At 49.0% G+C, this 12,764-nt stretch overlaps 1 protein-coding gene and 4 non-coding genes across 5 annotated transcripts; 3 read left to right on the forward strand and 2 right to left on the reverse strand.

The window, feature by feature from the left end:
* Positions 1–598: 598 nt before the first annotated feature.
* On the forward strand, positions 599–3,633 carry LOC134433165 (josephin-2-like; the record flags this gene model as incomplete). The annotated part of the gene is made up of 2 exons (XM_063182043.1): positions 599–795; positions 3,502–3,633. Coding segments are annotated over 2 exons (297 nt in total), but the record flags the coding sequence as incomplete, so codon positions are not given.
* Positions 3,634–6,921: 3,288 nt separating this feature from the next.
* TRNAE-CUC (transfer RNA glutamic acid (anticodon CUC)) lies at positions 6,922–6,993 on the forward strand. The gene has a single exon. It is a non-coding gene; the product is annotated as a tRNA-Glu (tRNA).
* A 201-nt stretch (positions 6,994–7,194) lies between these two features.
* On the reverse strand, positions 7,195–7,268 carry TRNAT-AGU (transfer RNA threonine (anticodon AGU)). The gene has a single exon. It is a non-coding gene; the product is annotated as a tRNA-Thr (tRNA).
* A 2,992-nt stretch (positions 7,269–10,260) lies between these two features.
* TRNAM-CAU (transfer RNA methionine (anticodon CAU)) lies at positions 10,261–10,332 on the reverse strand. The gene has a single exon. It is a non-coding gene; the product is annotated as a tRNA-Met (tRNA).
* A 762-nt stretch (positions 10,333–11,094) lies between these two features.
* Positions 11,095–11,176, forward strand: TRNAS-GCU (transfer RNA serine (anticodon GCU)). Its single transcript has one exon. It is a non-coding gene; the product is annotated as a tRNA-Ser (tRNA).
* The last annotated feature ends 1,588 nt before the right edge of the window (positions 11,177–12,764 follow it).

Consider the following 12,764-nt stretch of genomic DNA (forward strand, 5'->3'; position numbering starts at 1 on the left):
TTGCTGAACGTGCCCTCGCGGGTGACGCTGGGGACCCCAGACCCAATTCCCTTCCCCTTTTCCCACTCTTTAGTGACCCAATTAACGAGTCAATTAATTAATTAATTAATTAACGCAGCCCCCTGGAGCGGCTGGTGGTGCCCCGCGTGCTGGGCTTCCTGCTGAACGTGCCCTCGCGGGTGTCGCTGGTGACCCCAGACCCAATTCCCTTCCCCATTTCCCACTCTTTAGTGACCCAATTAACGAGTTAATTAATTAATTAATTAATTAACGCAGCCCCCTGGAGCAGCTGGTGGTGCCCCGCGTGCTGGGCTTCCTGCTGAACGTGCCCTCGCGGGTGTCCCTGGGGACCCCAGACCCAATTCCCTTCCCCATTTCCCACTCATTCCCCGTTAACTAATGACCCAATTAATGAGTTAATTAATAATTAATTAATTAACGCAGCCCCCTGGAGCGTCTGTGCGTGCCCCGCGTGCTGGGCTCCCTGCTGAACGTGCCCTCGCGGGTGTCGCTGGGGACCCCAGACCCAATTCCCTTCCCCATTTCCCACTCATTCCCCATTAATAATGACCCAATTAACGAGTTAATTAATTAACGCAGGTCCCTGGACCATCTGGTGGTGCCCCGCGTGCTGGGCTTCCTGCTGAACGTGCCCTCGCGGGTGTCGCTGGGCGCGCTGGCGCTGCCCCTGCGCCGCCCCCACTGGCTCTGCGTGCGCCCCTTCGGCGCCGCCTTCTACAACCTGGACTCCAAGCTGGCCACGCCCACCCGCATCGGGGCGGAGCCCCAGCTCAGGTGGCACCTGGGGACACCTGGGGGACATCGGGGTGGCACCTGGGGACGGTTTGGGTGGGATTTGGTGGCACTTTGGGGACTCTTTGGGTGGCGTCTGGGGACATCTGGGGGGTTCCTGGTGGCCCTTGGGGAGACCTTGGGACACCTGGGACACTCCGATGGCACTTGGGGACATCTGGAGACACTCCGATGGCACTTGGGGACATTGGGATGGCATGAGGGGACACCGGGGGACATTGGGGTGGCATCTGGGAACACTGGGTTGGCATTTGGTGGCACTTTGGGGACACCTTGGGTGGCATCTGGGGGCTCCTGGTGGCACTTTGGGACACCTGGAGGCACCTGGGGACACCTGGATGGCACTTGGGGACATTGGGGTGGCATCAGGGGACATGTGGGGACATTGGGGTGGCACCTGGGGACACCTGGATGGGATTTGGTGGCACCTCAGGGACACTTTGGGGACACATCCAGTGGCATCTGGTGACACCTGGGACACCTGGATGGCACCTGGGGACATTGGGGACACCGGGGTGGCACTTGGGGACACCAGGATGGGATTTGGTGGCACTTCGGGGGCACTTTGGGGACACCTGGACTCCAAGCTGGCCACGCCCACCCGCATCGGGGTGGAGCCGCAGCTCAGGTGGCACCTGGGGACACTTTGGGGACACCTGGGGACATTGGGGTGGCACTTGGGGACATTGGGAACAGTTTGGGTGGGATTTGGTGGCACTTTGGGGGCACTTTGGGGACATCTCGGGTGGCATCTGGGGGCTCCTGTGGCACTTTGGGACACCTGGAGGCACCTGGGGACATCTGGGGACACCTGGGGACACCTTGGGGACATTGGGATGGCATCAGGGGACATGTGGGGACATTGGGGTGGCACCTGGGGACACCTGGACGGGATTTGGTGGCACCTCAGGGACACTTTGGGGACATCTCGGGTGGCATCTGGTGACACCTGGGGACACCTGGATGGCACTTGGGGACACTTCGGGGACACTGGAGTGGCACTTGGGGACACCAGGAAGGCATTTGGGGACATTGGGGACACCTCCTTGGGGACATTGGGGACACCTTCTACAACCTGGACTCCAAGCTGGCCACGCCCACCCGCATCGGGCGGAGCCGCAGCTCAGGTGGCACCTGGGGACACCTGGGGGACATCGGGGTGGCACCTGGGGACGGTTTGGGGACATTGGGGTGGATTTGGTGGCACTTTGGAGACATCTCGGGTGGCATCTGGGGGCTCCTGGTGGCACTTTGGGTCACCTGGAGGCACCTGGGGACATTTTGGGGACACCTGGATGGCACCTGGGGACATTGGGATGGCACCAGGGGACACCTGGATGGCACTTGGGGACATCTGGATGGGATTTGGGGACACCAGGGTGGGATTTGGTGGCACTTCGGGAACATCTCAGGTGGCATCTGGGGACATCTGGGGGCTCCTGGTGGCACCTGGGGACATCTGGGGACACCTGGGGACACTTGGATGGCACTTGGGGGACATCGGGGTGGCAGCTGGGGACACTTTTGGGACAGTTTGGGGGCACTTTGGGGGCTCTTTGGGTGGCGTCTGGGGACATCTGGGGGCTCCTGGTGGCACTTGGGGACATTGGGGTGGCATCAGGGGACACCTGGGGACATCTCAGGTGGCAGCTGGGGACACTGGGTTGGCATTTGGTGGCACTTTGGGGACATCTCAGGTGGCATCTGGGGGCTCCTGGTGGCACTTTGGGACACCTGGGTGGCACCTGGGGACCTTGGGGACACCTGGGGACACCTTGGGGACATTGGGATGGCATCTGGGGACAGTTTGAGGACATTGGGGTGGCATTTGGTGGCACTTTGGAGACATCTCGGGTGGCATCTGGGGGCTCCTGGTGGCACTTTGGGACACCTGGGTGGCACTTGGGGACACTTTGGGGACACCTGGAGGTACCTGGGGACATTTTGGGGACACCTGGATGGCACTTGGGGACACCTGGTTGTCAGATTGTCATCACCTCGTTGTCACCTGTTTGTCACCTTGCTGTCACCTGTTTGTCACCTCATTGTCACCTCGTTGTCACCGTGTTGTCACTTCATTGTCACCTTGTTGTCCCCTCATTGTCACCTGTTTGTCACCTCATTGTCACCTGTCTGTCACCTCATTGTCACTTTGTTGTCACCTGTTTGTCACCTGTTTGTCACTTTGTTGTCACCTGTCTGTCACCTGTTTATCCCCTCATTGTCACCTGTTTGTCACCTGTTTGTCACCTCATTGTCCCCTCATTGTCACCTGTTTGTCACCTCGTTGTCACCTGTCTGTCACCTGTTTGTCCCCTCATTGTCACCTGTTTGTCCCCTCATTGTCACCTGTCTGTCCCCTGTTTGTCACCTGTTTGTCACCTGTTTGTCACCTGTCTGTCCCCTCGTTGTCACCTGTTTGTCACTGTGTTGTCACCTGTTTGTCACCTGTTTGTCACCTGTCTGTCCCCTCATTGTCACCTGTTTGTCCCCTCATTGTCACCTGTCTGTCCCGTTTGTCCCCTCATTGTCACCTGTCTGTCCCCTGTTTGTCACCTGTTTGTCCCCTCGTTGTCACCTGTCTGTCACCGTGTTGTCACCTGTTTGTCCCCTCATTGTCACGGTGTTGTCACCCGTTTGTCACCTGTCTGTCCCCTCATTGTCCCCGTCTGTCCCCTGTGTCCGCAGGGAGTTCCTGCGCTCGGCGCTGGCCCCGGCGCCCTCGGAGCTGCTGCTGGTGGTGACGCGCGACGTGGAGGAGGCGGGGAGCTGGCTGAGAGCAGAGTGACACCGGGACACCTGGGGACATTGGGGACACCTGGGGACACCTGAGTGACACCTGAGTGACACTTGGGCACACCTGGGGACACCTGGGACACCTGAGTGACACCTGGGGACACCTGTGTGACACCTGAGTGACACTTGGGCACACCTGGGGACACCTGGGGACACACCTGGGGACACACCTGGGGACACCTGGGGACACACCTGGGGACACACCTGGGGACATTGGGGACACACCTGGGGACAGCTGGGGACACCTGGGGGACTCCTGGGGACACCTGAGTGACACACCTGGGACACCTGGGCACGCCTGGGGAGACCTGAATGACACCTGGGGACATTGGGGACACCTGAGTGACACCTGGGGGCTCTTGGGGACACCTGAGTGACACCTGGGTGACACACCTGGGTGACACACCTGGGGACAACTGGGCACACCTGGGCACACCTGGGGGACACACCTGAGTGACACCTGGGGACACCTGGGTGACACCTGAGTGACACCTGGGGGCACACCTGGGGGGCACACCAGGGGACACCTGAGTGACACCTGGGGAGACCTGAATGACACCTGGGGACACCTGGGCACACCTGGGGACAAACCTGGGGACATTGGGGACACACCTGGGGACACCTGTCTGCACCCCAAGTGACAGCTGGGCACACCTGGGGACACCTGGGTGACACCTGGGACACCTGGGGACACACCTGGGGACACCTGGGGGCACCTGGACACACCTGGGTGACACCTCAGGTACACCTGGAGACACCTGGGTGACACCTGAGGGACACCTGGGGACACCTGGGGGCTCTTGGGGACACCTGGGGGACTCCTAGGGACACCTGGAGACACCTGGGGACACCTGGATGGCACTTGGGGACACCTGGGTGACACCTGGGTGACACCTGGGCGGCACACCTGGGCACACCTGGGGGGACACCTGGGGGACTCCTAGGGACACCTGGGGACACTTGGGCACACCTGGAGAGACCTGAGGGACACCTGGGCACACTTGGGGACACCTGAGTGACACCTGGGGACACCTGGGGGACACCAGAATAACACCTGGGCACACCTGGGGGACACTTGGGCACACTTGGGGACACCTGGGGGACACACCTGGGCACACCTGAGTGACACCTGGGGCTCTTGGGGACACCTGGATGGCACCTGGGCACACCTGGGGGCTCTTGGGGACACCTGGATGGCACCTGGGCACACCTGGATGGCACCTGGGGACACCTGGGTGGCACCTCAGTGGCAGCAAACCCCTCCCAGAAAGGATTAAAAGCGATCGGTGGCAGCTTCGTGTCTGTGTGCTGGGACTAAAATCCCCAAATTTTACCCCAAAATCCCCCGAATTTACCCCAAAATGACCGAATTCACCCCAAAATTCCCACATTAACCCAAATTTTCCCGAACTGACCCTAAAATCCCCGATTTTCACCCCAAAATTACCGAATTCACCCCAAAATTCCCACATTTAACCCCAATTTTCCCGAATTGACCCTAAAATCCCCGATTTTCACCCCAAAATTCCCGATTTTCACCCCAAAATTCCCGATTTTCTCCCCCTCATGGCCAGGGGCGGGAAACCCGTCACGGGGGCATTGCCAAGCCTTAAGCAGGCGCTCTGATTGGCTCTTTGCTTTGATTGACAGCTGCTTTCATGCCAATCACCCAATCAGCGCGCGGCCTGGGGTTTCGAGCGCCAGGCGGGGTTCCGGCGCCAGGCGGATCAAAATCCCCGAATTTCACCCCAAAATCCCCGAATTTCACCCCAAAATCTCCAAATTTCACCCCAAAGCCTCCAAATTTCACTCCAAAATGGACAAATTCCAGCTCAAATTTCAGTTTTGCCCCAAATTTCACCTCAGAATCACTGAATTTTGCATCAAATCCCGAATTTATTTAAAAACAAATCCCCAAATTTCACCCAAAATGGCCGAATCCCGGCCCAAATCTGTGAATTTCACCTCAAAATCCCCAAATTTCACCCCCAAATCTTCAAATTCCACATCAAACTTCCCAAAATCTCCAAATATCCCCACAAAATTCTAAAATCTCACCCCAAAATCTTCAAATTCCATCTCAAAACCCTCAAGTTTCACACCAAATAATTTAATTTTGCCCAAAATCTCAAATTTTTGCCCCAACACCCCCCAAATTCCAGTCCAAATCCCCGATTTTCATCCCAAAATCTCCAAATTTCTCTCCAATAGTCTGGAATTCCGCCCCGAAATCCCCGAAATTTGCCCCAAAATCCCGAATTTTACCCGAAAATCCCTGTTTTTTTCTCCAAAATTCCCGAATTCCACCCCAAAATCCCCAAATTTCCTCCTCACAGCTCCGCAGGGAGAGGCGGGAAACCTGAGGCGAGGGGCGTGACCACGCCAGAACCGCGTTCTGATTGGCTTTGCTTTTTGATTGACACCATCGCCGTGCCATCACGGCCAATCAGTGCGCAGCATACGGCTTCGGCGCAAAATCCCCGACTTTCCACCCGAAATCGCCGAAATTTCCCCCAAAATCCCCGAATTTTTTTCCCTAAATCCCCGAATTCCACGGCAAAATCCCCAAATTTCCTTCCAACAGCGTCGGAAGAGGCCGGAAACCTGAAGCAGAGGGCGTGACCACGCCGGAACCCCGCTCTGATTGGCTGCGCCCTTTGATTGACACTCCGGCCGGAGGGCTTTAGCCATTCAGCGCGCCGCGTGGTTTCAAGGGTGTCCGTGCCGCGCAGCTCAAAGTCACCGAATTTCCATACGAAATTCTGGAATTTTACCCCAAAATCTCCGCATTTCACTCACAGATTCCCGAATTCCACCCCTTATTACCCGGTTTTTTAACCAAAATTTCCGTGTTCCACCCCAAAATGCCCGAAATTCTCTCCCACACGCGGAGGCGGGATACCTGAGGCGAGGAGTGACCACCCCTGATCCGCGCTGTGATTGGCTCTACATTTTGATTGACACTTTCTCCATACCATCCCAGCCAATCAGCGCACAGCATGCGGCTTCTGCGCAAAATCCCCGAATTTTCCCCCAAAATCTCCGCATTTCGCCCACAACTTCCCGAATCCCACCACAAAATCCCCCAATTTTCCCCCAAAATTCCCGAATTTTAACCCAAAAATCCCCAAATTTCCTCCCCTCAGGCGCCGGGAGCGAGAGGCGGGAAATCTGAGGCAGAGGGCGTGACCACCCGTGATCCGCACTCTGATTGGCTTCGCTATTTGATTGACAGGCCTTCGGGAGGGGTTTAGCCAATCAGCTTTTACTATAGTGCCTCTGGTGGCGCCCGCGCTCAATGCTTCCCGGCCTTCCCTGGTGGTCTAGTGGTTAGGATTCGGCGCTCTCACCGCCGCGGCCCGGGTTCGATTCCCGGTCAGGGAAGATGCGAGCTACTTTTACATTTTATTTATTTTAAATTTTTTCCCAACTTATTTCCGCTTCCGCTGGCGGAATCCTGTTTTTCCTTATACCCCTTTAATTTTCGTTTAGTCAAAAATTAATTCATTAAATTGGGGAAAAGTACTATGACGTGATGCATAAAATATCGACGGTTCTGTCGCGATTTATGTCGCGACAGAGCGGAGGCACCGCTGGGATTCGAACCCAGGATCTCCTGTTTACTAGACAGGCGCTTTAACCAACTAAGCCACGGCGCCGCGCGCTCCCAGCGCCGCCCTAAATCCAAAAACCCGAAATTCCCCCAAAAAAGGGAAAAACTCAAAAATCTCAAATTTTCCTGCCCCAAAATCCCAAATTTCCTTCCCCAAAAATCCCAAATTTCCTCCCCGCAAAAATGAGAAAATTCAAAATCCCCAATTTTTTTTCCCCAAAAAATCCCAAGTTTCTCCTCCCCCAAAAAGGCAAAAGCCCCAAAACCCCAAATTTTCCTTCCCCAACGAAGGGAAAATTCCAAAAATCCAAATTTCCCCATCCCCAAAAATCCCAAATTTCACCTTCCTCAAAACAGGAAAACCCCAAAACCCCCAAATTTCCCTTCCCCTAAAAAGGAAAAACCCCCAAAGCCCAAATTTTTCCTCCACAAAAAATTCCAAATTTCCCCTCCATAAAAGAAGAAAAAAACCCCAAAATTCCAAATTTCTTTCCCTAAAAAAATCCCAAATTTTCCTCCGCAAAAGGGAAAACCCCAAATTCCCAAATTTTTCTTCCCCAACAAAGGAAAAATTCCAAAAATCCCAAATTTCCTCCCCCAAAAAAGGAAAAATCCCAAAATTCCCGAATTTTTCCTCCACAAAAAATCCCGAATTTCGCCTCCCCCCAAAAAGGGAAAAACCCCAAAATCCCAAATTTTCCTTCCCCTAAAAAGGAAAAAATTAAAACCCCAAAATTCCCAAATTTCCCTTCCCCATAAATGGAAAACCCCAAAATGGAGAAAACCCAAAAAATCCCAAATTTTCCTCCCCCAAAATGGAAAAAATCCCAAAATTCCCTCAAAAATGAGAAAACCTAAAAATCCTAAATCTTCCTCCCCAAAAAAGGAAAAAACAAAAGAAAAAAACCCCAAATTTCCCCTCCCCCAAAATCCCAAATTTCTTCATCCCCAAAAACTGGAAAATCCCAAAATTCCCCAAAAAGGAGAAAACCCCCAAAATCTCAAAATTTTCCTCCACAAAAAAATCCCAAATTTCCCTTCCCCAAAAAGAAAAAACCCAAAATTTCCTAAATTTTCCTCCCCAAAATCCAAAATTACCTCTCCCCTAAAAAGGAAAAAATACCCCAAAATCACAATTTTTCCTCCCCAAATTAAAAGACCCCAGAAACCAAATTTCCAAATGATGGAAAAAAAAACCCTTTAAATATATGGAAAAATTTAGGAGGAAAAATGACGGGGAAAAAGAAAATAACAGGAAAAGTTGAGGGGAAAAAAAAGGGAAATTGATGAGAAAATTTGAGGGAAACGGGAAAAATTTGTGGGAAAAAAAATTGAAATGAAATTGAAAAATGGAGTGGAAAATGAGGGGAAAAAGGAAAATAAACAGAAAAACTGAGGGCAGAATGTGGTAAAAATGAAGGAAAAAATGGAAAATGGTTGAAAAAATGAGGGAGAATTGAAGTAAAAACCGGGAAAAAGATTAAAAAATTGAAAAATTGAGGGGAAAAAAGGGAAAATTTATGAGAAAATGAAGGGGAAAAACGGGGAAATTGAGGAGAAAATGAGGGGGAAATGGGGAAAATGAGGGGAAAATTTGAAATTAAATTGGAAAATTGAGTGGAAAATGAGGGAAAAAGGGAAAAAAAAACAGAAAAAATTGAGGGGAAATAAAGGGAAAATTGATGAGAAAATGAGGGAGAAAATGGGGAAAATGAGGGGGGAAAAAGGGAAAATTGATGAGATAATGATGGGGGGAAATGGGGAAAATTTGAGGGAAAAAATTGAAATTAATGTGGAAAATTGAGTGGAAAATGAGGGGAAAGGGAAAATAAAGAGAAAAATTGAGGGGGAAATGTGGTAAAAATGAAGGAAAATTAGGGAAAATTGAAGTAAAAACGAGAAAATAAATGGAAAAATGAGGGGGAAATGAGGGGGGGAAAGGGAAAAATGCTGGAAAAACTTGATATGAAATGGGAAAATTGAGTGGAAAATGAGGGGAAAAGGGAAAATAAAGAGAAAAATTGAGGAGAAAACATGGAAAATTGATGAAAAAACGAGGGAAATTTGAAGTAAACCCGGGAAAATTATGGAAAAAACTTTAATTAAATGGAAAAATTGAGGGGGGAAAAAGGGAAAATTGAGGGGAAAATGAGGGTAAAATTTGAAATTAAATTGGAAAATTGAGTGGAAAATGAGGGAAAAGGGAAAAAAAACAGAAAAAATTGAGGGGAAATAAAGAGAAAATTGATGAGAAAATTAGGGAAAAAATGGGAAAAATGAGGGGGAAATGAGGGGGGAAAAGGGAAAATTGATGAGATAATGAGGGGGGAAAAGTGGAAAATTTGTGAGAAAAAATTGAATTTAATGTGGAAAATTGAGTGGAAAATGAGGGGAAAAGGGAAAATAAAGAGAAAAATTGAGGGGGAAATGTGGTAAAAATGAAGGAAAAATAGGGAAAATTGATGAAAAAACGAGAAAATAAATGGAAAAATGAGGGGGAAATGAGGCGGGGAAAGGGAAAAATGCTGGAAAAACTTGATATGAAATGGGAAAATTGAGTGGAAAATGAGGGGAAAAGGGAAAATAGAAAAATTGGGGAGAAAGCATGGAAAATTGATGAAAAAACGAGGGAAATGTGAAGTAAAACCCGGGAAAATGATGGAAAAAACTTTAAATAAATGGAAAAATTGAGGGGGAAAAAGGGAAAATTGAGGGGAAAATGAGGGTAAAATTTGAAATTAAATTGGAAAATTGAGTGGAAAATGAGGGGAAAAGGGAAAAAAACCAGAAAAATTGAGGGGAAGTAAAGGGAAAATTGATGAGAAAATGAGGGAGAAAATGGGAAAAATGAGGGGGAAATGAGGGGGGAAAAGGGAAAATTGATGAGATAATGAGGGGGGAAATGGGGAAAATTTGTGGGAAAAAATTGAATTTAATGTGGAAAATTGAGTGGAAAATGAGGGGGAAAGGGAAAATAAAGAGAAAAATTAAGAAAAAATTGGGAAATTTGAGGGAGGAATGGGAAAAAAAGTTCCGGCTAGCAGAGGATGGTTTCGATCCATCGACCTCTGGGTTATGGGCCCAGCACGCTCCCGCTGCGCCACTCTGCTACTGAGCCCAAATTCTTGATTAAACCTTAATGACCCTAACTAGAGATGACGTCACCGGCTGCGAAATCTCGCGGTATTTTCCCTGCTGGCGCAGCTTCGGTCCCGCGCTTTCCCCACCAATTTTTATTGAGGGGTTTATTTTTAATTTTTCGTTTCATTTTTACGGGGTTTTTGTTCATTTTTTAAATTTCCCCCTTTTTTTTAATTCCCATCCCCCCCCCCTTTATAAAATTTATTTTTGCCTTTTTTAGTTAACATTCCCTTTTTAATTTAATTTTTTTCTTTTCTAATTTGATTTTTCCTTTCTTAAATTTTAATTGTTCCCTTTTTTATTTAATTCTCTTTCTTATTCAATTTTCCCTTTTTAATTTAAGTTTTCCTTTTGAATTTAACTTTTATTTTCGAAATCTAACTTTTCTATGTTTTTGTTTCACTTTCCCCTTAATTTAAATTTAACTTTCCCTTTTTTATTTAATTTCCCCTTTCGGGGAAAAAAAAAAAGAAAAAAGAAAAGAACCAAGAAGAATAAAATTTGAGATCATTTGGAAAGAACAAGGAGAAATTTGCGGGGGGGAAATGGGAAAAAAAATAGGATAAAAAAAGAGAAAATTGAGATTTTCCCGTATTTGGCCGGGTCGGGATTCGAACCCGCGATCCCCGGAGCTGAATCCACGCCCAGACCACGCCTTCCGCCACGCCCCCAGCCCTGACCACGCCCCCTCAGCGCACCCTATGGGCGCTGGGCGCGGGCGCGCAGCCGCGGACGAGGTGGCCGAGTGGTTAAGGCGATGGACTGCTAATCCATTGTGCTCTGCACGCGTGGGTTCGAATCCCACCCTCGTCGGAAATTACATTTTTGGGTGAAAAACCCGAAATTCGCTTTTTCAGCGTTTCAATCCAAATCCTCCAACCTCTGGAGATGATTTTTGGGGGAAACACCTCGATTTTGGTATCTCTGTCTCTTAAAAATTCCCTTTTTTGCTGATCCATTGTTCTCTTCATGGCTGGGTTCAAATCCCCCCCTCATCAGGACACGAATTTTGGGGTAAAAAACCGAAATTCCAATTTTTATGGGGTGATCCAATTTCCCCAATCCCACCCTGAACTGGAACTGCTTTTTTGGGAAAAAATACCTGATTTTGGGGGGTTAAATCCTCGATTTCGGGGTTTGAAATCTCCAATTTTTGGCCTTCAACCCTCGATTTTTGGGGTTAAATCCCCAATTTTGGGGAGGAATTCCCAATTTTGGGGTTGAAATCTTCAATTTTTGGCCTTTGATCCTCGATTTTTGGGGCTAAATCCCCAATTTTGGGGTTAAATCCCCAATTTTGGGGGAGGAATTCCCAATTTTGGGGTTGAAATCTCCAATTTTTGGCCTTCAATCCTCGATTTTAAATCCCCAATTTTTTTGACCTTTAATCTCCAGGTTTTGGGGGAGAATATTCTTGATTTTTGGGTTAAAATCCCCAATTTTGTGGCGAATCCCCGAATTTTTGCAATGAAATGTCCGGTGTTTGGGCTGAAATCCCCGATTTTTGGGAGGAAATTCCCTGTTTTGCTCTTCCATCCCCCGATCCTGTTTTGCTCTTCCATCCCCCGATTTTTTGGGGTGAAATCCCCGATTTTTGGTGGGAATTCCGATTTTTGTGGGAAATTCCCAATTTTGGGGATTAAATCCCCGATTTTGGAGTTCAATGCCCGATTTTGGGGGTTTCAAATCCCGTTTTTTGGGGGGCTTAAATCCCTGATTTTTGGGGGTTTTATCCTGATTTTTTGGGGTTTCAAAACCGGATTTTGGAGGTGAACTCCTCGATTTTTGGGGTTCAATCCCCTGATTTTTTTGGGGTGAAATCCCCAATTTTCAGGACAAATCCCAATTTTTGGCGGGAAATCTCCCATTTTGGCGTTAATTCCCGATTTTTGGGGTTCAAATCCCCAATTTTTGTGGTGAATCCCCAATTTTTTGGGCTTCAATTCCCGATTTTTGGGGTTCAAATCCCCAAATTTTGGGGTAAATTCCCGAATTTTGGGGTGAAATCCCCGAATTTTTGGCAGGAAATTTCAAATTTTTGGGGTTCATTCCCCGATTTTTGTTGTGAAATCCCTAATTTTTGGGGTTAATTCCCGAATTTTGGGGTGAAATCTTCGATTTTTTGGGGAAATCTCAGATTTTTTGGGGTTACATCCCAAATTTTTTAGCTGAACTCCCCGATTGTTTTGGGCTTCAATTTCCGATTTTTTGGGGTTAAATCCCCGAATTTTTGGCAGGAAATTCCAAATTTTTGGGGTTCATTCCCCGATTTTTGGGGTGAAATCCCCAATTTTTGGGATTAATTCCCGAATTTTGGGGTGAAATCTTCGATTTTTTGGGGGAAATCTCAGATTTTTGGGGGTTACATCCCCAATTTTTTAGCTGAACTCCGCGAATGTTT

Source organism: Melospiza melodia, unplaced genomic scaffold (genome assembly GCF_035770615.1).
Source record: "Melospiza melodia melodia isolate bMelMel2 unplaced genomic scaffold, bMelMel2.pri scaffold_145, whole genome shotgun sequence".
In the NCBI taxonomy this organism is placed as follows: Eukaryota; Metazoa; Chordata; class Aves; order Passeriformes; family Passerellidae; genus Melospiza; species Melospiza melodia.